This window comes from Cervus elaphus, chromosome 4, assembly GCF_910594005.1.
Source record: "Cervus elaphus chromosome 4, mCerEla1.1, whole genome shotgun sequence".
Classification (NCBI taxonomy): Eukaryota; Metazoa; Chordata; class Mammalia; order Artiodactyla; family Cervidae; genus Cervus; species Cervus elaphus.
The window spans coordinates 12,212,501-12,235,505 of NC_057818.1; the positions used below are offsets into that span (position 1 = coordinate 12,212,501).

The 23,005-nt window shown below is 50.3% G+C and overlaps 1 protein-coding gene across 5 annotated transcripts in view; it reads left to right on the forward strand.

The window, feature by feature from the left end:
- Positions 1-19,229, forward strand: part of WFDC1 (WAP four-disulfide core domain 1) — a 31,063-nt gene extending 11,834 nt beyond the window's left edge. For 4 of the 5 annotated variants that reach the window (XM_043898179.1, XM_043898180.1, XM_043898178.1 and 1 more), the window contains 6 exons: positions 3,628-3,811; positions 8,318-8,401; positions 9,359-9,499; positions 15,424-15,465; positions 17,162-17,234; positions 18,813-19,229. In XM_043898179.1, coding sequence (XP_043754114.1) covers positions 3,628-3,811; positions 8,318-8,401; positions 9,359-9,499; positions 15,424-15,465; positions 17,162-17,220 — 510 coding nt within the window. In that variant the 3' untranslated portion in view covers positions 17,221-17,234; positions 18,813-19,229. The remainder of the gene's footprint in view (positions 1-3,627; positions 3,812-8,317; positions 8,402-9,358; positions 9,500-15,423; positions 15,466-17,161; positions 17,235-18,812) is intronic. The other variant, XR_006340450.1, reaches the window with a different exon arrangement.
- The last annotated feature ends 3,776 nt before the right edge of the window (positions 19,230-23,005 follow it).

A 23,005-nucleotide genomic window follows, 5' to 3' on the forward strand; every position in this document is an offset into this window, starting at 1 on the left:
GTGGATCAATGTGTCCTCCCAAGGGTGACGGGCGGTTTGGAGCTACGTAAGGCAGGCAGCGGGGAACGGGCATCGCCAGCTAAGGGCATGTGTGAGCTGCGACCTGGACCGTGTCAGGGCCAGAGCCGGGCAGGCATCTTGTGCAAAGGCCCAGAGGTGGGATCTCAGAGGGGCCAGGGCACTAGCCAGGAATGAGCGAGAGGGCAGTGGTGGGAGGACAGGAGGGAGGCCAGAGAAGTGAAGGGGCAGGGCCGTGGGACCAGCTGGGGTCTGACTCTGACCTGCAGACTCTGGCCTTTACCCTTTAACCCCCTGGGGGCTGAGAAGTTAATCTATTTATTTCGTTGATTAAAGTCTGTTCTTTCTCTTCCTAATCCTTTGTTTAGGACCCTCTGTGAGCATCACCTTGCTTGACATGAAATATTTTTCAAAACATTTAATCCTTTAATCTGTGGTGCCTCGGTGAAGTCGGTTCTTTATCACCCAGGGCCATCTGTTGTTCAGGCCTCACCAGAAGTCACTTGGGTGATTTGACTTCTAAGGCGCTTATCTCTTTTGTTCTCTCCTAATTCTGAGACGCGACATCGGAGTTTTCCTCAGAGAGCCCAGGCGCATCTAAACTGGATCTCTCCATGTGCCCCCCTTACCCCACCCCCGCCTCGTTGGGGGCTGCCCTTAGGAAATCACCCACCTGGGAGGCATCGAAGGTGGGAGAAAGCGTGTCCTCTCTGATCTCTGGATTCTGTTAAATTTCATAAATGAGGCTCGATGTGAAAACAGGCTGGGCGGAAAAGCCGGCAGTCCCTTCCCGGCCACACTCAGCATCCCCGCTCGCCCTCCCAGGGAGGCCAGGGCAGCTGTCACCTCTGATTAGGATTCCAGCAGCAGGGCCCCAACATGGGTCCAGGGTTGTTCATTCTGAAGAAAATGAACTAGGAGTTGAAGGTGTGGGATGATGTGTCCTGCATGCAACTTGGAAATTATTCCTGAGGATACAGGAATTGAGGGGTGGGGTGGGGTGGGCAGCAGGGGTTGGCAGAAAGGCTGAGCCAGAGCTGGAAGATCCGAAAGTTACAAGGTTGCCCCTTTTGTTTGTTTGGGCTTTGTTTCTGCCAGATGTTGGCTTTGTATCCTTTTTTTTGGGGGGGGGGGGCGGGTTTCACAGATAAAGTGGTTTAGATAAAGGAGAAAAGATGAATTCTCTGGATACAAAGTACTCCATGTAAAACAGATAAGCAAGGGTGTACTGTATAGCACAGGGAATTACATTCTGTATCTTTTAATAATGTATCATTTGAATCAGCCATAAATAACTGAATCACTTTGCCATATACCTGAAGCTAACATAATATTGGAAATCAACTACTATTTTTTTTTTAAAATTCTGGGTGAAGGGGGCAAACTCCCCACCCTCCCCAGGCTGTCCCCCCCACCACACTTGGTCACTGTTACCTTCCCCTCCTGGCCCTCAGTCTTAGCCTCTCGGGGTCCCTGGGAAGTAGTTTGAGAACCACAGGTCCTTGTGACGCCCGCCACCCGCCCCCCCCCCCCCCCCCCCCCCCCCCGCCACAACCCGTTGGTAGATGCATCTATTCAGAACCTGTTCTTGGTGATCCGACGCCCCCTACAGGGCACTGGAAGCAGTGCATGGGGTTTCCACCCTAGTGGCTGACAAATGCAGCAGACAAATGGTTTCCTGGTGCAATGCAGGAAACCCCGGTTCGATACCTGGATCAGGAAGATCCCCTGGAGAAGGAAATGGCTACACACTCCAGTATTCTTGCCCGGAGAATCCCATGGACAGAGAAGCCTGGTGGGCTGTAACCCATGGGGTTGCAAAAAGCCAGACACGACTGAATGACTAACACACAGTAGCTGCAGGGGACGGACGTTCAGACAGCCTTGACCTTTGAGGGCATGTGCCATTGTGTAGCTTGCCTTTTATTCATTTATTTTACTAACAAAGTTTTTCCTGTTAAGTACTTCTACTTCGTAAACTTTTTAATTGTCTTTAATTGAAAAAAATCAGTGGGTTCATGGCAATATATATATATAACCTATGGAAAAGGGCATGCAATAAGGAGAAAAAAGTGTTGACAATAGGAAAAATCTCCCTCAACTTCAGAACCAATTCTTCTCTTCAGAGGCAGTCTTTGACAACAGTTGCTTGTGTATTCTTGTATATCCTTCCAAAGATGTTCTAGGCCTGTATAAGTATGTGCATATTACATGTGTGTGCATACATACATTTTAAAACATAGGTGCAGAGCATACAAACTCTTCTACACTTTAGCTTTCTTTACAAACCACCATCTCTTGGGTGGGTCTCTCATAAGCAGGTTTTAGTGGCTGCATGCTATTGCAGTCTGCAGCAGTACATTATTTGCTTGGACATACAATGGGCAGAATTATATATATGTTGGGGGATTGGAGGATCAGTAGTTACAGTGTTTTAGGTGGGAAGAATAGTTCAGATAATAGCAGGTGGCGGGGCAACCCAGGGTGTTTTTCACAATGACTTACTCTGTCTCTAACTGTGTGTGTGCATGCGTGTGTGCACATGTGTGTAGGCATGTGTAAGACCTGCCCTCCAAACACCCCACCCTCAAGTCCAGAAGCCGAACAGTGCTCCCGGCACAGATGGCGTCTGGTGTCACGGGGATCCAGAGTGACTCACCTGGTATACTTCAGGCCTCCCAGTCCCACCTCTAAAATGCATGTTTTATTGGCCATGCATCCATACTTCTTATATGTTAAATAGTATATCATACTATTCACTTTTTCTGAAAACATAGTGCCGAAAAGTGGGAAAATCCTGAGTCAGGCTGGCTCCATGAAAACGCACTATGGAGCCAGCACTCAGATCAAGAAGCACAATGGGGCCACTGTGTGTGCTATTGTGACATTGGGGTTTTCTTTTTTTTTTTTTTTTTTTGCTCAGTATTATGTTTGTGAGATTTATCCAAGTTGTCTGTTGTGTGAATTTATTCATTTTGTGTGTGATTTGTAAATTCTCAAAGTTCTATTTAAGCATATGGATGATAAGGAGTATATATGTACATATAGAAATATACATGTGTACATATCTATGTGTGTATGTATATGTACACATACACCCTTTTATATGTAGTGAAAAGTGAAGTTGCTCAGTTGTGTACGGCTCTTTGTGACCCCATGGACTGTAGCCTGCCAGGCTCCTCCATCCATGGGATTTTCCAGGCAAGGATACTGGAGTGGGTTGCCATTTCCTTCCCCAGGGGGTCTTCCCGACCCAAGGATCGAATGCTGGTCTCCCGCACCGCAGGCAGACTCTTTACCGTCTGAGCCACCATATCCATACATAAATAAATGCATCAGGATAGATGCTTGCTTAACATACAGTTCTTCTCCAGATTCATTCATCTTTTGGCTACTGCTGGGCTCACCATCAGTGAGGCCATTGTTTGTCATGAGCCTCACACTCTGGGGCTCTTACAAAGAGAAACAGCATCTTCCCACGGTCAGAGCAACCCTCCGAGGGTGCTTCTGCTGTGAGCACGCCAGGACACAGCAGCTCAGAGAAGCCCAGCGACTCACCCACGGCGCACAGCCCCCAGCACATCCCACTGACGAGCCTTCTCCCCGCAGGCCGAAGAGGTGGGCGGCTCCCGTCAGCCCCGCGCGGACCGCTGCCCGCCGCCCCCACGCTCGCTGCCCCCTGGTGCCTGCCAGGCTGCACGCTGCCAGGCCGACTCCGAGTGCCCACGACACCGGCGCTGCTGCTACAACGGCTGCGCCTACGCCTGCCTGGAGGCCGTGCCGCCCCCGCCAGGTAGGTTCACCCAGGCTGGGGTGGGGTACGGGGGAGATGGGGCAGGGGCCGGGGCGGGGCTGGGGGCCAGCACCACGGGGGAACTGTCCTGCCTGGGACTGTCTGACTGCAGAACAGCTGGGCTTAAACCTGGGCCACCTGGGAAATGGGAGCATAGCGCCTCTGGAGCAAGCATCCAGCTGCATGCAGTAAGCGCCTGCTGTATGCGGGGCTCACCTCTGCCAGCGGAGAACTGCAGTCCAGAGGACGCCCATTCCAGGGAAAATGTTTCCTCCTATGAAGCTGGGGGAGATTCCTCATAAAAAAAATCCAGATTTCCAGCTTTTCTTAAAAATACTGGCCCACATTCCCTGGGCCACCATCTGCTGCAGCCTCGGGTGCTCCTGCATGGCAGGGGGACCCCTCTAGTTTTCCAGAGACCCCCCCAGGACCACCCAGTTCACTCATGAGGCCTGGCCCTGGGGGTATTTGAGATGGAGACTGACACCTCAGCGATCCAGGTGAGGACGCAGACTCCTGAGTTAAGATCTGCTGGCCAGCTGGGACCGCCTTAAGCCCCCACCTGTAAAGCAGGAATGAGAACGCTCGGCTTCCGGAGAGTGCCAGGCCCCCAAGTGCTTGCTCAGCCCCACGTGGGGCTAGGAGCAGGGAATCAATACCTGTTCATTGAATCCTAACGGGAATCTCCTTGGGAGAAACAGCTCTCGGGGCATCACCTTTGGAGGGAAGGCATTTCGGATCCCTTCTGGAGAGCTTGGGGAAGGGAGGGGTAGGAAGGGAGCCTGGGGGGATGGGGAGGGAAGGGGGGGGGGGTCTCTGCTGAGTAGGGAAAACATGCCCTGAGTGGGTGGATGAGGGTAGGCAGGGGCTTTCTCTCCGTTCTGCTTGGGGCTGAGCCTTTGGAGCACAGAAGTCTGGTAGGATTGCACTGTCAGCCAGAGGCTCTGGTTCCCGTGGGCCTTCATTAGTGAGTGCCCCCCCACCCCGCCAAAGCCAAGGTAAAAATGAACACACTCAGTTTTATTCAGGGTGAGGTCACAGTGATGACAAGGGACTCAGCACCCTTAATAATGCTCATAATTACAATCACTGCTGCCTTTAAGCACTGCCTCTTGGCCAGGCTGGCTCCTACAGGGCCTTTTATAAGAAGGGCAAAATGGCACCCCTCCTGGTGGAGGAAGCACATAAAAGTACGCCTGTCTGGTTGGACAAGTCTAAAAAATGTCCCCTCCTTTGGGCTGAGGCAGGGTATAGGAACTCTAGCCTTACTTGCTGCCTAGAACAGGTGTTTTTGAGCAGTGCACAAACTGAGTAACTGTCCATGACATTCGAAATAGCCTTTCCTTGCACCATCTCATTTAATGCTCACACACTCCCTTGGAGTGGAGAGACCATTATCAGCCCTGTTTTATAGCTAAAGATACTGGAACTCAGAGAAGCTGAGTACCTTGCCCAAAGTCACCCAGCAGGCAGAACTGGAGCTTCAGTTTAGGCTTTTGACTGTGGAGAAGTGTCCACTGCCTTAGGCTCTTAAGTGTAGGAATGTGGGGCCCCTGGGCCCATTTGTGGAATCCAGTCTTTCCCCCAGATACCCACATAGCTCACTTCCTCACCCTCTCAGATCTTAGTCCAGAGGTGGTCACTTTCTCAGGGGAGTTGTTGTTCACTCGCTAAGTTGTGTCCGACTCTTGTGACCTAGTGGGCTGCAGCACGCCAGGTTTCACTATCCTTCACCATCTCCCGGAGATTGCTCAGATTCGTGTCCATTGAGTAAGTGATGCTGTCTCACCATCTCATCCTCTGCCACCCTTTTCTCCTTTGGCCTTAAGTCTTTCCCAGCATCATGGACTGTAGCCTGCCAGGCTCCTCTGTCCACAGAAATCTCCAGACAAGAATATTGGATAGGGTTGACAGCCATTCTCCAAGGGATCTTCCTGCCCCAGGGATTGACCCCCATCTCCCGCATTGCAGGCTTCTTTATCATCTGAACCACCAGGGAAGCTCCTCAGGGGCGTTTCCCTCGCTGTGATCATCTTTCCTCTGGTTCCTTCCTGCCCTGTGGCTTAAGCTGTCTTTACAGCCCAGCCTAAAATACTGCGCTTCATTGGTCTCCTGACTGTTCCCCTACTTGAAGGTCAGCCTGTGAGGCAGGAAGTTTGATTTGCTTCATTCACTGCTATATCCCCACCACATAAAAGTTACCCAGTGAAGGGTGGACGAATCAGTGAAAGCCTGGCTCTCACTGGCCAGCAGGGAGAGTCGGCAAAGTATTAGTCATAATAAGAATTATAACAGTAATGTTTAGCACACGTTGTCTCACCCTTGGCACTCTTGACCTTTGGGTTTGGGGTAGGGAGTCAGGGGCTGACCTGGGTGTTGTGTTCATGGGCTGTTGAGTGGCACCCTGGCCTCTCCCCACTGGATGGAAGTAGTAGCCCTCCCACACACACTGGGAGAACCAAAAACAATCTCTGGACTTTACTAGATGTTTCATCTGGGGGCAAAGTCGCTCCACATTGAGAACCGCTTGTCTAACATGCCTAAGCAGCTTACACACTTCCTTGCAGTCTGCTTGTAAGTTCCCTTTCTCTCCAAAGCAGACCCTGAGATAACGTCTTGGGTGGAGGGAGTTTATCTAGTAGGTGATCCCAGAAAGTTCTAGTTGGAGAGCAGAGAGGCAAGACCCTGGGCTTCCAAGCCTTAAGGGTCGGCACTTTTATGGGAGGCCTTGACCGAATTTCAGTATTCCAAAAAGTATGTCAAAGTGTGGGCTTCTCTGGCAACTCACTTGTAAAGAATTCACCTGCAAGGCTGGAGATGTGGGTTTGATCCCTGGGGTTGGGAAGATCCCCTGGAGCAGGAAAATGGCAACCCACTTCAGTATTTTTGCCTGGAGAATCCCATGGACACAGGAGCCTGGCGGGCTACAGCCCATGGTGTTGCAAAGAATCAGACAAGACTGAGCACACAGCACACACATAGCTCAGTGTGTATGTTTCCCCATGTAGGATGGGTTAATACATTTCCTGTTTAGTGGAAAATAGCATTGAAAATATATTTTCTAACGTTAAGCCTGAGGTGATGGGGAAAAGAAGGGAAGAAACAGAAGACTGGAAACAGATCTGGGACCATGTCACCCCTCTCATCTGGAAGTTGCAAACAGCTGGTCTGGTCTGTTGTTTCCGTTTCTACACCAAGAGCAACCATCTTATAACCACATTGTACTCTTTTAAAGAAAAAGCTAACCAGCATTTTTACCAGTGTCCAGCTACGTGCTCTCAAAGGCACCAGACAGCACATCAGTCTCTTTATTTTGTCGTGTTTTGGGGTCAGACCAAAGCAGAGGCCAAAAGCAAATGTGATCCCAAACCAGTTTTATTTGATCTCCAAAGCACGTTTTTAAAAAAATTAATTGCCAACATTTAAAATCAAGTTTATCTTTTTAAAAAAAAAAATACAGACTTAAAAGTTTAAGAAAAAGGAAAAGCCACCCAAGGACTTCTCTGGTGGTTCAGTGGTTAAGAATCCAGCTTCCAATGCAGGAAACGTTGCTTTGATCCCTGCTCGGGGAACTAAGATCCCCATGAGGCAGCTAAGCCCATGCGTCACAGCTGCCGAGCCTGTGCATTCTGGAGCCTGCGTGCTGCAGGGAAGCCCCATGTACTGCAACCAAGACTCGATGAAGCCAAATAAATAAATAATATTTAAAGCAACACACCACCCAGAGGCTCTGAGAACACTGGGAATGGCTGGCCAGAGCTGACCAACTGCTGAGCCGTTGAGGCAGAACAGTCTCCAGTTGGCCATGGTCCTACCCAGCCTGCCTTTCTCCCTTATTCTACTTCTCTGTCCCCAGAGACATTTGGGCTTTCAATCCCTGTTTGGGGGTTTGAAGACCTTCCAGTCTACTACCTGGTCACTCTTCCTGTTAAAAAATGTATTGGTTAGAGAACAGGCCGTAAGGCTGTAACTAAAAGACCCATAAACCAAGGGGCCCAGCCTATTAAATATTTCCTTCTCCCTTGGATAAAAGGCCCGAGTTGACAGATGGTCCATAGCAGGCAGGTGGCCCTGCTCCACAGTCACCCAGGGACCGAGGTTCCCTCTGTCTTGTTGCTCCACATGGTCTAAGTGGCCCCCAGTCTGCAGGCTGCAGGAAAGAGAGGGAAGGGGACAGACAGGCATCAATGCAAGGGTAAGACAGAAAGCTGCATTATCACCTCTGCTCACATCCCATTGGCCAGAACTCAGGTTGCATGGCCGTACCTAGCCACAGGAGCTGCTGGGAAATGTAGTCTCCAGCTTGGCTATCCAGTGCCTAGTTGAAACTCAAAAATCTGTTACTAAAGGAAGAGGTGAATTTTTTCAGGAGAACCACGTTGTTTTGTTTCTCCTTCGGGAGGGTCAGTGTTTGTTATGAGATGTGAGCTCCCCCATTCCCAGAGGCTGGGGCACTTCTTGGCTGCCTGAAGAGGGCATTGACGTAACCATGCGTTATCTTGTCAGTTTTAGACTGGCTAGTACAGCCGAAACCTCGATGGCTTGGGGGCAACGGCTGGCTCCTGGATGGCCCTGAGGAGGTGTTGCAAGGTACCTGCGGGGTGACGCCCAACCCAACGGCACAGCCAGGGTCCCCCTTCTCAGGCTGCCCCCAGAAAACCGAAAACCGGGGCAGCCTCTGCTCCAGGAGGCTGCTTGTCCTCAGATACCCAGCCCTCTTGAACCGTCCCCACCCCCATGGAAGAGTATGACCGGGGCTTGGCCAGGCTCTCAGTGTCTCCAGAACACCATCGGGTTCGGCAGTCCCTGGGACTGGGGCCCTCCTCCCTGGGTGGAGAACTCAGAGGGAGGCGGGTGGGGTTTTCAGATCCTTAAAATCACCATGTGGGTTCATTGTTCCCTGCCCATGAGGCCTCCTTGGGGCAGGGGTGGTGGAGGATGGTTTCTGAAAGGGACGACAGGCAGGCCGGGGGTCTGGACCAGTGCAGGGCCGTGGGTGTGAGTGAGCACCTTGCTGTGTGCAGCTGTGCTCTGCGGCTCTGCACACACACGCGTGCACCGCCGTGTCCACGAGGGTGTGCGGCTGTTCGTGGAGCCCAGTGGCTGTGTGTCTGAGTATTTGTGCAGCTGTGTTCATGAAGGTGTGTGTGACTATAGATGTGAGTGTGTGTGTGCAGGATGTGTTTGTGTGCGTATGCGTACGGATACAGCTATATGTATGTGTGCATGTGTGTTAGGACTTGTGGGGTAGTGCGACTGTATATGTGTATTGGGATTTTGGTGTGTAAGCATATGTATATGTGTAAACATGAACACGTGTGTTTCAAGGTATGTAGGTGAACATACATTGTGTGTGTCATAATGTGTGTGAGGGCATGTTTGGGGTCATTTGACTTTGAGCTGCCCTCGTTGTGCATGTGTGTGTGTGTGCGCACGTGCATGCAGAGACCCCAGGCACAGCCTGCCATCTGGGTTGCAGACGAGAGGCAGCCCCTCTGCGCCGCTGGGGGCCGCCCCTGAGCCCCCCGTGTGTCCCCCGCCCCGCAGCAGAGGCCTGCAGCACCACGGAGGACGGGGCCGAGCCGCTCCTCTGCCCCTCAGGCTACGAGTGCCACATCCTCAGCCCAGGTGACCTGGCCGCGGGCATCCCCAACCGGGGGCAGTGTGTCAAGCAGCGCAAGCCAGCAGGTGAGTGCAGACACCAAGTCCCACCTAGCCCTCCCCAGAACTCCCCCGTGGGAGACCATCCCAGAGGAAACCTCGGCCTCTGAGCCTGTCCCCACCCTCCCCCACCCCCGGCCATGACCCTGCTCCAGGCCACCTTCTCCTTCCTCATCTGCACAGGACGAGGGCACAGCCCAGCTCGCCACTTCCTGCCTGGCTCACCGTGGGGTCAGTTGTTTCAAATCTCTGAGCCTCAGTTGCCTTATCTGTAAAATGATATCACTTCATGTTGGGTTATGGGGTGATGGAAATCACATGTGTGAAGCCAGAGCCGAGACAAGAGATAAGAAGTGCTCAGTAAACACTGGATAATTTACTTCTATTAATATCTATCTATCCATTATAAATTGCACAATATTTGAGTTGTCCAAGAACCCTTAACTTCCCCCTGCTAGGACCCTTCAGTATGACTTAATTAATATTTGTCTTTGGAGACAAGTCAATAAATAGTTCAGTGAAGGGCCTGAGTAGCATGGCTTTAGTTTGCATGCTTTTCTCTGGGGTGAGGGGCACGGAAGACCGAGCAGAGGGGGACTGCTGGGGGGACCTGAAGCCTCTCCTGCCTCATGTAAGGTGTAAGGTTGAGAAGTTAGGCGTGGAATTTTCCAGGACTATGTGCAAGGGAAGAATCAGGCAACCTTGTCAAAGTTGAACTCATTGGAGCTTTGAGAACACATTCTCCAGGCCCACGCCCCCACTTCAGCATCCCTCAGCCCTAATAGCTGAGGACAGCACCTCAGTCAAGATCAGGATAGTCACAGTGACCCTGTTGGCCCAGAGAACCCACCACATGCATTTTCTGCCAAAGCGTTTTTCCTCTGATTTGAGAATTTTCTTTCTCTGAGGTGTCTCTGGAAAGACATAAATGTTAAATCTCTTATACATTTAGCATTATCATCATTGTAAATAATAAAATTATGAGGCACGGGACTGTTGCAGGTATCTTGGTTCTTGGAATTCTGAGCTCAATTTGAAAAAAAAAAAAAAGTTTCGTGTAACAGGTTCATAACCAACCGGGAATCTGAGATTTCTCCTTCATCCCACTTGCTGTTAGGCTTATTAATGGGTTCTCCAGCTAGAGCGGCCACTTAGCCGCTCGCTGCTGCGTGTGGCATGTAGCCCAGCCTCTTCAGGTCTCACTTTCCTTATCTATAAGCTGGGCTAATAATAGTTAAGCTGGGACTTCCCTGGTGGTCCAGTGGTTAGGACTCCATGCTTCCAATGCAGGGGTGCAGGTTTGAGATCCCTGGTCTGGGAACTAAATTCCCACATGTTGCAAGGCACAGCCAGAAAAAAAATAGTTAAGCTACTTCACAGACTCTTTGAAGAGCCAGTGAGTTAATCCATGTAAACCATGTCTGTAGTTTCTCAAGCACAGATCTGAATCCATTCTGTTTTCCCCACTGCTGTCTGTAGACACCACATTGCACCGCAGGTGGACCAGGCCCCCCACCGTCCTCCAGATGCACAGCCCCAAGGACAGGCCAGCCTGTTCCAGAAGAGAGCTGGTGGGGGCGAGGGCCAGGGAGGCAAGTCAGGAGTCCTCTGAGCTGAAATGTCATTTTTATAACCAGAAAGGCCTGGAATTACCGGGCCTTTCTTATCGCCTGATCGCACTCATTCAGTTACATGATCTCCAAGACCACGGTCAGTCAAACAAGTTCAGACCAGTTCTCGAGGAATCAGACCAATTCAGAGAAGACCCATTTGGAGGATGGAGATCAGCAAAGGGACATTCAGGTGACTGCACAGATGGTTCCTGAGGTTGATGGAGGCCCCCGTGGGTGCTCCCCTAAGCCTTAGTGCAAGCCTGCAAAGGGAGAAGTGTGACCACAAGCAGCGTCGAGTGTGGTTAAGACTGTAGGCCACACGACATGTATTAAATGAACCTTAAAAACATATTCCAATACACAGTCACATGCACTCAGTCGCTCAGTCATGTCCGACTCTTTGCGACCCCATGGACTGTAGCCTGCCAGGCTCCTCTGTCCATGAGATTTTCCAGGCAAGAATACTGGAGTGGGTTGCCATTTCCTTCTGCTGGGGATCTTCCCGACCCAGGGATCAAACCTGCGTCTCCTCCATTGGCAGGCGAGTTCTTCACCACTGCACCACATGGGAAGCCCCTCCAGTATACAGTAGATGCAGACAAATACCACTTACATGCGGTACCTAGAATCACTGAGTTCATAGAGTCAGAAAGTACACAGGTGGATGCCAGGGGTGGGGGTGGCATGGGAGCGGGGTGAGGAGTTAGTATCTAGCGGGGACAGAGTTTAAGAGGGAGAAAAAGTGGGGAGACAATGATGCTGAGGGCTGCACAACAGTGTGAATGCACTTAGTGCCACTGAGCCTGCAGTTAAATATGGTTAGAGGAACGTGAAAGTGAAGTCGCTCAGTCGTGTCCAACTCTTTGCGACCCCATGGACTGCAGCCTACCAGGATCCTCCGTCCATAGGATTTTTCCAGGCAAGAGTACTGGAGTGGGTTGCCATTTCCTTCTCCAGTAAATATGGTTAAATAGTATGTTTTATAGCATGTGGCTTTTACTACAATAAAAAAGCATTTAAAAAAATAAAATATTTTCTGAAATTTGAAAAGAAAAGCACTGTAAAAAAAAGACTGCAGGCCACTGAAATGGGTCTCAAACCCTGTGGCTTTCTTCCTAGATGACCCTGGGCAGCTAATCTAACTTCTCTTAGCCTCAGTTTCTTCATCTGTAAAATTGAGCGATTGGGGGTCCCCATAGTAAGTGCTTCTTGGGGTGGTGATGAGGCTTGGATTGGAGAATACTTCTAAAGCCCTCAGGTCAGCGCCTGACAGAGTAGGTCCTCAACAAATATGCGCTGGGGTCACCTGTCTTCAGGAAGGGGGCTGAGCCTGTCCACCTGTTCCCCGCCCAGAGGAATGATCGGAGCCTTCTGGATGGAAATGTAAATGAAAGTTCCCCTCACCTCGTCCCCAGAGGGCCGTCACTTAGCAGTAATTGTTGATAATTGTACAGGACTTTAGAAACATCTTAAATTCCAACAATGTCCCTTGGAGCAACGGTCTCTGGGAGGATAGGGGCACTCCCATCCCAGGGTAACCTAGGAAGACACCTCTGGTGTTAAGTTTTTTTTTCTTTTTTTTAAAAAGACATATTTAAAGTAATTTCTGACTTACTGAACAGTGGCAAGGACAGTCCCTTGGACCTTCCACCATCATTCATTAGTCATTACTGTTTTCTTTCATCGTACTTCCCTGCCTCTCCCCCCAGCCCACACCTTCCCTCTGGATAAATCTGCATAGGTATTTGGGGGCACTGTCTGAGAATAAATTACACCTCTCATGCCCACACCTAAGATGCAAGCCTCTGCTGAGTGCTGGCTGCCGCAGGGGGCTGAGGGCCATTCCGAGTTCAGTCTGGACCCTGACGTTGGGTCTTTCTCGAGAAGAAGATGAACATGGACACAGGCCATAGATCTGATTTCTCGGAGAGAGCAGAGCTGGGGTCCTCAGTGCATATTTTATTTATTTATTACAATAAATAAAATTATTATTTTATTACTGAAGTCTGGTTTATTTACAATGTTGTGTTAGTTTCAGGTGTACAAGCACAGTGATTCAGATATATACATGTATATTTTATATGTATATACACACACACACACACACACACACACACACATACTTTTTCAGGTTGTTCTTCCTTATAGATTGTTATTGGCTTGTCCAAAATATTCATTTGGGTTTTTCTGTAACATCTTAAGGAAAAGCCTGGACTAATATTTTGGCCAACCCAATACAAAGTATTTAGCAGGGTTCCTTGTACCATGCAGTAGGTTCTCACTGGTTATCTATTTTATATATAGAAGTATGTACATGTTAATCCTAACCTCCTAATTTATACCCCCTCCCCAGTACATCTTCTAAGTGGCTTCCATGCCACTCCAAGGCTGATGGGTCTCCACGCTCCCCTCTGGCAATATGACTTCACTGATGCTGCCAAAAGATAACGTGGTCATGCAGTCCTGAGCAGGGGCTCAAATCAATTGATTTCGCTTGTTAAAGTGACACTTTTGGTAAACACACCCGGTGCAAGGAGGGGGTCCATTTCTGCATGGATCACAGTGTCCTTCCCTTGGCATCAGGAACTAGAATCCATTCCCAGGGAGAAGGGAGGAGCAGGAATGTTTCAGAGAGCCTTGGGCCTGGAAAAAAGTTGTCATTTGCTTGGAAAATTGTGGTAAATAGTAGTCATTGAGATTGCTGATAAACTGTCTGCCAGAGGGTGTGAATCGGCCATTGGTTCTGTCGCCTTGAACAGTAAATGTCAGTGCTGGCCATGAACACCCTGACGATGGTTAGGATGTCCACAGAACAGAACGATTTTAGTTGAGATATGATTGGAATATTAGTTCCAGGTGCACAAATGTGATTGCCCTGGTAGCCATCAGAAAAGGCTCCTGGGTGGAAGGGGAGGGGTGAGCTGACCAATGGGAACTAAGTGTGAGCTGGCAAGATTTCTCCACTCTCCCATGTTACATTTCCCCAACTCCCACCAGAGAGTGTTTCACTGCCGTGATAGGGTAGGGACTGTGGAAGGGGGTGGAGTGGTTGACAATCAGCAGTGGGTATTGGGTGGTGGGGGTTCTTAGTAATTTGAGACAAATGAAATTATCAAGAGTTGACCACTTTTTACACACAAAAGTGGCTGTTTTGAGTGGTTCCTGATAATCTTTGCTGCAAGTCTTATGTTTCCAATGAAAGCATTTCTGTTAATCCTCGTGATAACTTAAGAGGTATTGATTTTATGCCCATTTCTGGTGAGAAAACTGAGGCTCCGAGTAGGTTAGTGAGCAGTGAAGTTTCATAAGTGAGTTGTTTTGTTTGCAGCAATGACTTTCAAGTCTCTTTTGAACAGACTCAAAAGCTGCTATTTGCTTTCCTTGTGAATGTATTGTGTAATGACATTTGCTGAACAATATTTTGGAATTTGCTTCCAGTTCATCTCTTAAGAGAGTGGTTCTTAAACTTTATATTAGAAAAAATACTGAGGGACATCCCTGGTGGTCCAGTGGTTAAGACTCTGCACTGCCACTTCAGGGAGTGTGGGTTTGATCCCTGGTCAAGGAACTAAGAGCCTACATGCCGTGTGGCACGGCCAAATCAAAACCAACAACGTAATTTTAAAAAATACTGAGAACCCAACGGAGCCTTGTGTGGGTCCTGGCTATGGACATTTACCATATTCAAAAGTAAAGCTGAGACATTCCAAATATTTAGCTGATTCATGTTGATACAGGGTTTCCCTGGTAGCTCAGCTGGTAAAGAATCTGCCTGCAATGCAGGAGACCCCGGTTCGATTCGTGGGTTGGGAAGATTCCCCTAAAGAAGGGAACAACTATCCATTCCAATATTCTGGCCTGGAGAATTCCATGGACTGTATCATCCAGGGGGTCACAAAGAGTCTGACACGACTGAGTGACTTTCACAGACACAACACATGTTGATATATGGCAAAAACCACCACAATATTGCAATTGTCCTCCAATTAAAATAATTTTGTTTTAAAGTGACAATGATGAACTCTCTATGGGGTGAACAGAAATAATATTTTTCTTAAAAATGGCTCTGTTTTCAACATACACACAAAGTGGGCAGAGTGGCATGGTTTTACATGTTTGCAGTTGTAATATGTGTATTCAGAGGACTGGATCTTCATGTCTGCATCTGCATTTGATGGGCTTCAGTGTCACACGTAACATAGCTTCTGAAAAATTCCACCATACACTTGTGAGAGAATGAGAGTGAAAAACACAAATCATTTCTTAGCACTGTTATGAAAACAGTTTTGACCTCATAAACTCCCTGAAAGGAGCTTAATCCTCTCATTTCTTTTCCAGATGGTCGATTCTTACGACAGAAATTTTACAAAGAATATCCAGGTAGGAGAAGGCCCATATTTTCCTTGCAGAGGGTACTGAAAATGGTGGTGGGCGTTTCTGGAGTGAAGAAGAGAAAGAAGGCCTATGGGCTGTCCTGAGAGCTCCAGTCTGAAGCTGCTATGAAGGAAAATGACTGTATTCCACCTGGTGGTTCTTATGCCATCAGGTGGCCCTTTGGGGGTCAGATGCTGGGAGGCTAAGATGCTTCTGTTGTGCAAAATCTCTCCTCCACCCTGAGCAGTCCTCCCCGTGGGGTGGGAGCCCCTCCAGGCTGCAGGCTGGGACTGGGGCAGCAGCTTAGGGATGGCTTATGGGGACAAAGTGGGCACTAGGATTGGGGAATAAAGGAGACACCCTGTTGTCTGATGGTGGGCAAGAGGACTTATAGCAAACACAGCTTCATGCTAAACATCAGAATGTAGGACTTGGCGTACAAAAGCTCCTCCTACTTTCATTCAGGAAATTGAAAAATATGGTTGACACCATCTTTCCAGCCAGTCATCCATCCAGTTATCCATGGATCCATCCATTCATGCAATCATCCACCCATCCAGTCTTCCACCCATCCAACCATCCAGTCTTCCATTCAACCATTCAGTCCTCCTTCCATCTTTCCATCCATCCATGCCGTCTTCTATCCATCCAGTCTTCCATCCATCCATCCAGTCTTCTATCCATCCAGTCTTCCATCCATCCATCCAGTCTTTCATCCATCCAACCATCCAGTCTTCCATCCAACCATCCAATCTTCCTTCTATCTTTCCATCCATCCATCCCATCTTCTATCCATCCAGTCTTCTATCCATCCAATCTTCCATCCATCTACCCATCCATCCATCCTGTCTTCCACTCATCCATCCATCCATCCTTCTGTCCATCCAGTGTTCTGCCCATCCACCCAATAATTGATTCAATCATCAATCCATGTGTTCTTCCATTCATCTACTATACTTTTTAAAGAATTGACAGTACATATTTATGAAGGGAAGGGTACAACAAAGGATAAAATGGTTGGATGGCATCACCAACTCAATGGACATGAGTCTGAGCAAGCTCCGGGAGTTGGTGGGACAGGGAAGCCTGGCGGGCTGCAGTCTATGGGGTCGCAAAGAGTCAGACACAACCGAGCAACTGAACGAACTCTTTATTCTGTGCTGTAGGTTGAGGCTACATTTGTGAATATGGCAGATCCAGTCCATGGCATCAGGCAGCTAATATCAAGCAGGAAATCACAAAATAAATAAAGTCCAAGTGGTTATTTGGTGACAACGGTGATCAGGACCACTGAGGTCACATTCAGGACACCATGAAAATAGACGGGGATGTCAGGGAAGGCTTCCTGAGGAGGGGACACTGAAGCCCAGTGTGAAGAATAAGAAACAGCGGGCAGAGCATCAGCGGATGTGACAATCGTGAGGCTGAAGCAACTCGGCCATCACAGCAGCTGAGCACGTCATGAGCACAGGGTCGGGGCAGGGGCAGGCAGGGAAATGTCAGGAGTTGAGGGCAGGCTACACAGGTCGGGGGGGGCTGGGGAGGAGGGAGAATGGCTGCAGGTGGGGACCGGGGGACCTCATTTGGGGGAGGAGAGGGGTCAGGGCCAGGCTGAGGCATTTAGAGTTAGTTTGGCTACTGAGCTGTGAGCACCTGAGCAGGAATCCACACACCTGCCCTGACCGCCCGATTCTTTCCGCAGAGGGCGCCTCCAAGTATGTGGCAGAACACGGACAAGGACAGCAGAGGCACTTTCAATAAAGCGACAGCGGCGGGTAAGCGGGAGGCGTGATCGGTCAGTGACAGGGGGCTTTGGGCAACCAGGCGTCTGAGGTCGCTTTCGTCATGAAGTTGACCAATAGGAGGGCAGGAAAAGGGCTGACCTGTGGGAAGACTGTGAAATTGCCCCTGTAACTTCAGAGTGAACACATGAGCGCCTTGGGTGTAATCAGCAGTAGAAGTTTCCAGAGCCCGTGACTCTGAACCCGAGGACCAGCCTCGCCTGTGACTGACTTTGCTTTCCGCGGCAGACAGCAGACACGCCCTCTGCTGCCATGTGACCTTGGTCGGCCGCCCCCTCCCTCTGCCGCGCGGACTGTCCACGGCCAGCTCTCAGGCACGTGGCGCCACCGTCACTGGTGGAAGTCTCCAATGTGCAGACGCGTGCCGGGGGGACGCCATGAATAAATCAGGGCTCCCGTTCTCAGGGCTGACATCCGCACAGGAGCCTAAGCCCGTCAACCAGCAGGACAGGCACGGCCTGCAATGGTGTCATGAAGGGTGTTGGACAGACAGGTGACATGAGGCTGGGTAGGAGGGGACTGCTTCAGGTGAAGGTCAGGGAGGTGAGCAGGTAACATCGGAGCCAGCATCTGACACGGGCACCCAGGCAGAAGGAGCCAGACGGGCAAAAGTCCCAGGGCAGGAAAGATCTTACTGAGGAGCTCCATGGAGGCCACCGGGGTGGGAACAGAGTGAAGGTGGCTGTGGCCGGCACCAGAGGTGACCGGGTAAGAAGGCACGGCTGCGCTCTCAGGCGTTCTCCAAAGTGAGATACAGGCGGATGCAAAGATCCAGTAAAATCTGAACACCCGCCCAGCACTCTGAAAGCTCAAGCCTGTGCGTGGTAAACAGATCCCCCTGAAAGCAGGGGGATGTCCTTGAAGGGCAAACATCAGGTTTCAGGTTCCAGAATCTTCAGGTGTGAGTCCTACAGGAAAAGCTAGAGCCCGTGGGGATTGATGCCAACATGTCTATTACCTGCTGATGACAGGAACAGTCCTTGGAGTGGCTCTGACCCACTTGAGTCTGTGAACCTCACATGGGGAAGTGCTGGGACCAGTGGGAAAGAGCAGGACAGTGAGAGATGATGTAGGATGCCTCTTAGGGACCAGCTAGCCAGAACTGGGTTTAAACTCCTGCTCCACCACCAGGTGATCTTAGGCTAATGTCTTCCCCTCTCCAAGCCTCAGTTTCCATATCTGTAAAATGGGAGTGATGAGGAGGGATGCATTAGGAACTTAAATGAGATGGGAGGGGAGATCAAGATGGCAGAGTAGGAGGACTGGGAGCCCACTTGCCCCCACGAATGCATCAAAAATACACCTGCACGTGGAGCGACTCACTGAAAACACATTGGAAACTGGCAACAAGATTCTAGCACAACCAAGGTTGTAAGAAAGATCCACATGGAGTCAGATAGGAAGGTGGAACCCAGAGAGGCTTAGCGGTGAGTCAAGAATTGAGTCTTAGCAGAAGCTGGCATCTTTCTGGTGGGTGAGGCAGAAGTGGATGACACATACTTGTCACCTGTTCTTGGGTTCATGTTCATTCCTTCTTTCTTTCCCTTTCAGCCTGTCTGCAAGAACATTCCTCCACTTTCTGCTGAGCCTCAGAAATCATTGGGTAAAAAATGATTTGACCCCCGAGGTCATGCCCAGCCTGAGAGAGCACGACCCTAGCAGTGTTTGGAGACAGGGCCCCTGGCTCTTAGACCCGGCGTGGCCCGACCTGGCGGGGTGACTTCATGGGAGCCACTCACTGGCTTCAGGTTCCTGCTTTATTGTCCTGGAAATGAGGCCCTCGTAGTAGTCCCCTGACCTTGCCACCCCCCAGATCTGCCACGGGAAGAAGTCACTGCCTTGGGGAGCTGTGTGAAGGTCAGTGTCTTGGTTGGCACAGGTTTCTTCCAGGTTTGACTCTGGGAGACATGTACCCATCCCAAATGTTCTCAAGATAAGTCTGCTCATCATAAAATGGAAATGAACTCACTTGCTCACGCGTGATTCATAGTTTTAAGCACCTGATGACCTTAAATTGGATGTGCTGGAGCTGTGGAATCTGAGGGTTGGAGGTGGTGGGTGTGATGGGAATGAGCTGTCTGCTCAGCTCCGCTTCTGGACCCCTGGACTATCGGGGCCACATGCATACCCTGTCGGCGTGGATCCCTCTGAGGCAGACCCTGGGAGGAGGATTGGACTTATTAATTAGGAAGTGATTTTAGCAGGAAGGTTCCTGGGGAGAGCTAGCACGGTCGTACCAGGTGATGTAAGGTGGTCCTGCAGAGGGTAACTTTGGTGAGACCCCCCGCCATGGTGGTCCTGGAGGCAGCCTGCTTCCCCTCAGGGCCGGCTCCAGGGGCCGCACCCATCACGTGCTCAGAATGGCCTTACACTTGGTTTAACAAAGGTGGGCAAGGGGCTGCATGTTCATTTTGCAAATGATTCAATGGATTTGAGTCCCTCTGTGGAGTTGGCCCCATTGGAGGACAAGGGAACTGAGCCCCACTCAGTGGTGGGGTAAGGGCCGCTTGTTGGAGGATGGGTCGTCAGTTCCAGGGGCAGCCTGGAAAGGGACCCCCAGAGAATGCAGGCAGAGACCTGGGGGGCATCTGTTGGAGAATCCAGATCTCAGCCGTGACTGCACAGAAACGGACACATATCCAGAGGCTTTGGGGGGAAGTGATTCAATTCACCCAGTAATACCCGCCCCCGCCTCCGTAAGACAGCCCCATGGTGACTGGTGGGTCAGTGGTCAGTCATTTGGCAGGACTTGACCTTTTGAATTCCAAGAGGGGCTTGTGTGGAGACTACTGAGTATCCATATTTTATTTTATTTATTAATATTTTCAGTTGGAGGATAATTGCTTTACAGTGTTGTGGTGGTCTCTGCTGTACGTCAACTAAAAAAAAACTAGGAATAAAACTACCATATGACCCAGCAATCCCACTACCATGCACATAACCCTGAGAAAACCACAGTTCTAAAAGACACATGCACTCCAAGGTTCACTGCAGCACTATTACTTTATTTTTAATATTTATTCACTTGGCGACGCCGGGTTTCCGTTGCAGCCTGTAGGATCTTGCGTCTTTGTCATGGCACGTGGAATCTTTAGTTGTGGCTTGCGAACTCTTAGTTGCAGCTTGTGGGATCCAGTTCCCTGACCAGCGATGGAACCCGGGCCCCCTGCCTTGGGAGCGTGGAGTCTTAGCCATTGGACCACCAGGGAAGCCCCCTACATTTTAAAAACAAGCATCTCTCCTCACCCCTGTCCCTCCTCCACTGACCTTCCCTCACCTAGGTCCACACTCTTTCTCCCACTAAAAGCCATATGCTCTTGGAAAACACCCAAAGTCCAGTTTAAAGTGGAGATTGATGACTGATGGGCCTTTTGTTGTTTTTTGTCATTTCTGAGCATCGGTGCGTTTGTATTGCTCAAGAATTATTTTGATGCTTTCTTTGTTTCTGTGTGTGGAACATGAGGGAAAAGCAGTCAAGCGATTCATGTCAAAGTTGTGTGAAGTGTGCCTTTGTCACATTGGCTGGGGGCGGTTTGGACCTTCCCGTTGATGGAAAAGGAAGATGCCTTCATCCAAGAATGGCAAACCCAGCCAGAGACAGATCTGCTCTGCTTCTTGGAGACTGTGGTTTATGTCCATCCATTGCAGGCACGAGCCAAGTTGTGGGGTTTATAACATGTGGTTTCAGGGGTCACAGTGTGGGTCACCCACGAAATCCCCAGCACCTTACCTGTCTGTGCTGGAGGGTCCATCTCGCTGGTCTGGACAGGCCCTGAGCCTGTGGTTGCCTGAAGCTCCCTTGGGGAGGGGGTGGGGATGAGCAGCCAGACCATCAGGGCTGAGGATCAACAGCCTAAGGGACTGTCCCCTTCTTCCCTGGCCACAAGTGTGGGCACCAGCAGTTACAACCAGCAGAGACTTGAGTGTCAGAAATCTGAAAGGATCCACCTAAAACCACACAGCCTGTGGTGCCAGAGTCAGGATTCCAAACTGGGCTGTCCTGCTCACAGCTCAGGCTCCAGAGACCCAACAGTTCCATCCATGCACGTTCCCTCCAGCCGTGGAGGCCCAAAAGGGGACACTGCCGGTGTGCAGACCAGCAGAGGGGCCTGGGGACAGGGCTGAGCTCACCCCCCACCCAGAGGGCTGCCCACGAGATGGGGTGGGGAGAGTGGAGGCTGGTCAGCCTGTCCTGATCCTGGGCAAGGCACTTCCCCTCTCTCGGAGCCTCCGTTTCTCCCTCTGTGAAATGGGTGCAATGAGATGGCTGCCTTTCAGAGTTGCCGGGGAGGATTATGAGAGAGGGTGTACAGAGAGTGGTCAGCAGCTATGGTGATCATTCTTTGGTGTTATTACCTTGGCCCTAGACTCCCATGTAGGCACAACGGCCTCCAGTTGAGCCCCTCTGGTGAAGCCCAAATACTGAGACTCCAGTTTGTCTCACTTCATCCATCAGTAAGTTTCACTGGTACATTGCCCTTAGGTTCTGGGTAATTAACTTCCCATTCACTCATCAGGTATTCATTCACTCGTTCATACATTCCTTCTACCAAGAAATATTTACCAAGCGTGAACCACCTTTTCTTGGCAAATCCAAGATGCACCCTCCCCCGCCACCTTTCCACGTCCCCTGAAGCTGGGAAGTGTCCTAGTCGTGACCACCAGGCGTCAGAGCCTGTACGTAAGCACAGTGAAACGTGCGGGCTGGGTGTCAGCAGCTCAGTGGAAACTTTCAGGAAAAACCGAGGAACCGTCTTCCGGGAATTTCTGCGTCATCAGAACCTCGGGGATTGAGAAGCCACGTTGGCAGGAGAACTCAGATACTGGCAACGCCGAGTGGAAAAGTGGTTGAAAAGGGTTGGAGCCTAGCGAGATGACCTTCTAGGAAAAATCTTGTCCCGTTTATTTCATGTATGTCTTCTTTTATGTATGCGTAAGACTGAGACATGATCAAAATCTATGTCCACGTAAATCTGAAAGAAGCTTCTACCAAATTTGCAACAGAGAGGTGAAAGCGTCATAGCAGCTTAGTTGGTGGTACTTTTTTTCTTTTAATTACACATACAGTTATGCTTGGATTACTATATGTGCTGCCTGTCTTGGTTTCAGTCTGAGATATGGAGGGGAACAGCCCAGAAACAGCCCCTACCTCCTGACTCCAAGGTTCTGCCCTTCCATCACACGGCCCCAGGAATGGGCTTGTGAGCCCCCTGCCCTTCCCAGCTTTCCCTTGCATCCCTGCCCTGGGTCCTCAGTCTGGAGGGAGACACACAGATGTGTGGGTGATTGCAGTCTGTAGGGGACATACCCAGAGCCCAGCTATATTTCTTGGCTTTGAACCCAGAGCACGGCCCCCTTTGGGAGCTGGCATCGCCCTTCTGTGGACCTGATTGATTTGGACAGGTGACGGGGCTGCTCACCTGAGCTAAAGTGTGAACAGAGGTCCTGACATCCAGGGCACAAGACAGCTCCGGCCTAGGAGCTCGGTTCCAGTGATGGCCCTGCTGGTCGGAGCTGTGTGTCCCTGGACACAGAGCTTAGCCTCTCTGAACCTCAGTTTTTACCATGATGGAGCAGGATGATGCCTGCCATACCTTTCATGGGATGAAAGAGATAAGAATTGTGAAAACTACTGGGAAACCTGGAAAGGCCTGTCCCCAGTCCTTGGGGCTAAGAGAGGGAGGGAGGAGGCCTAGCACTGGACCAGAGTTGAAGGAACCTCAGGGACTAGAGGTCCAAGGTGC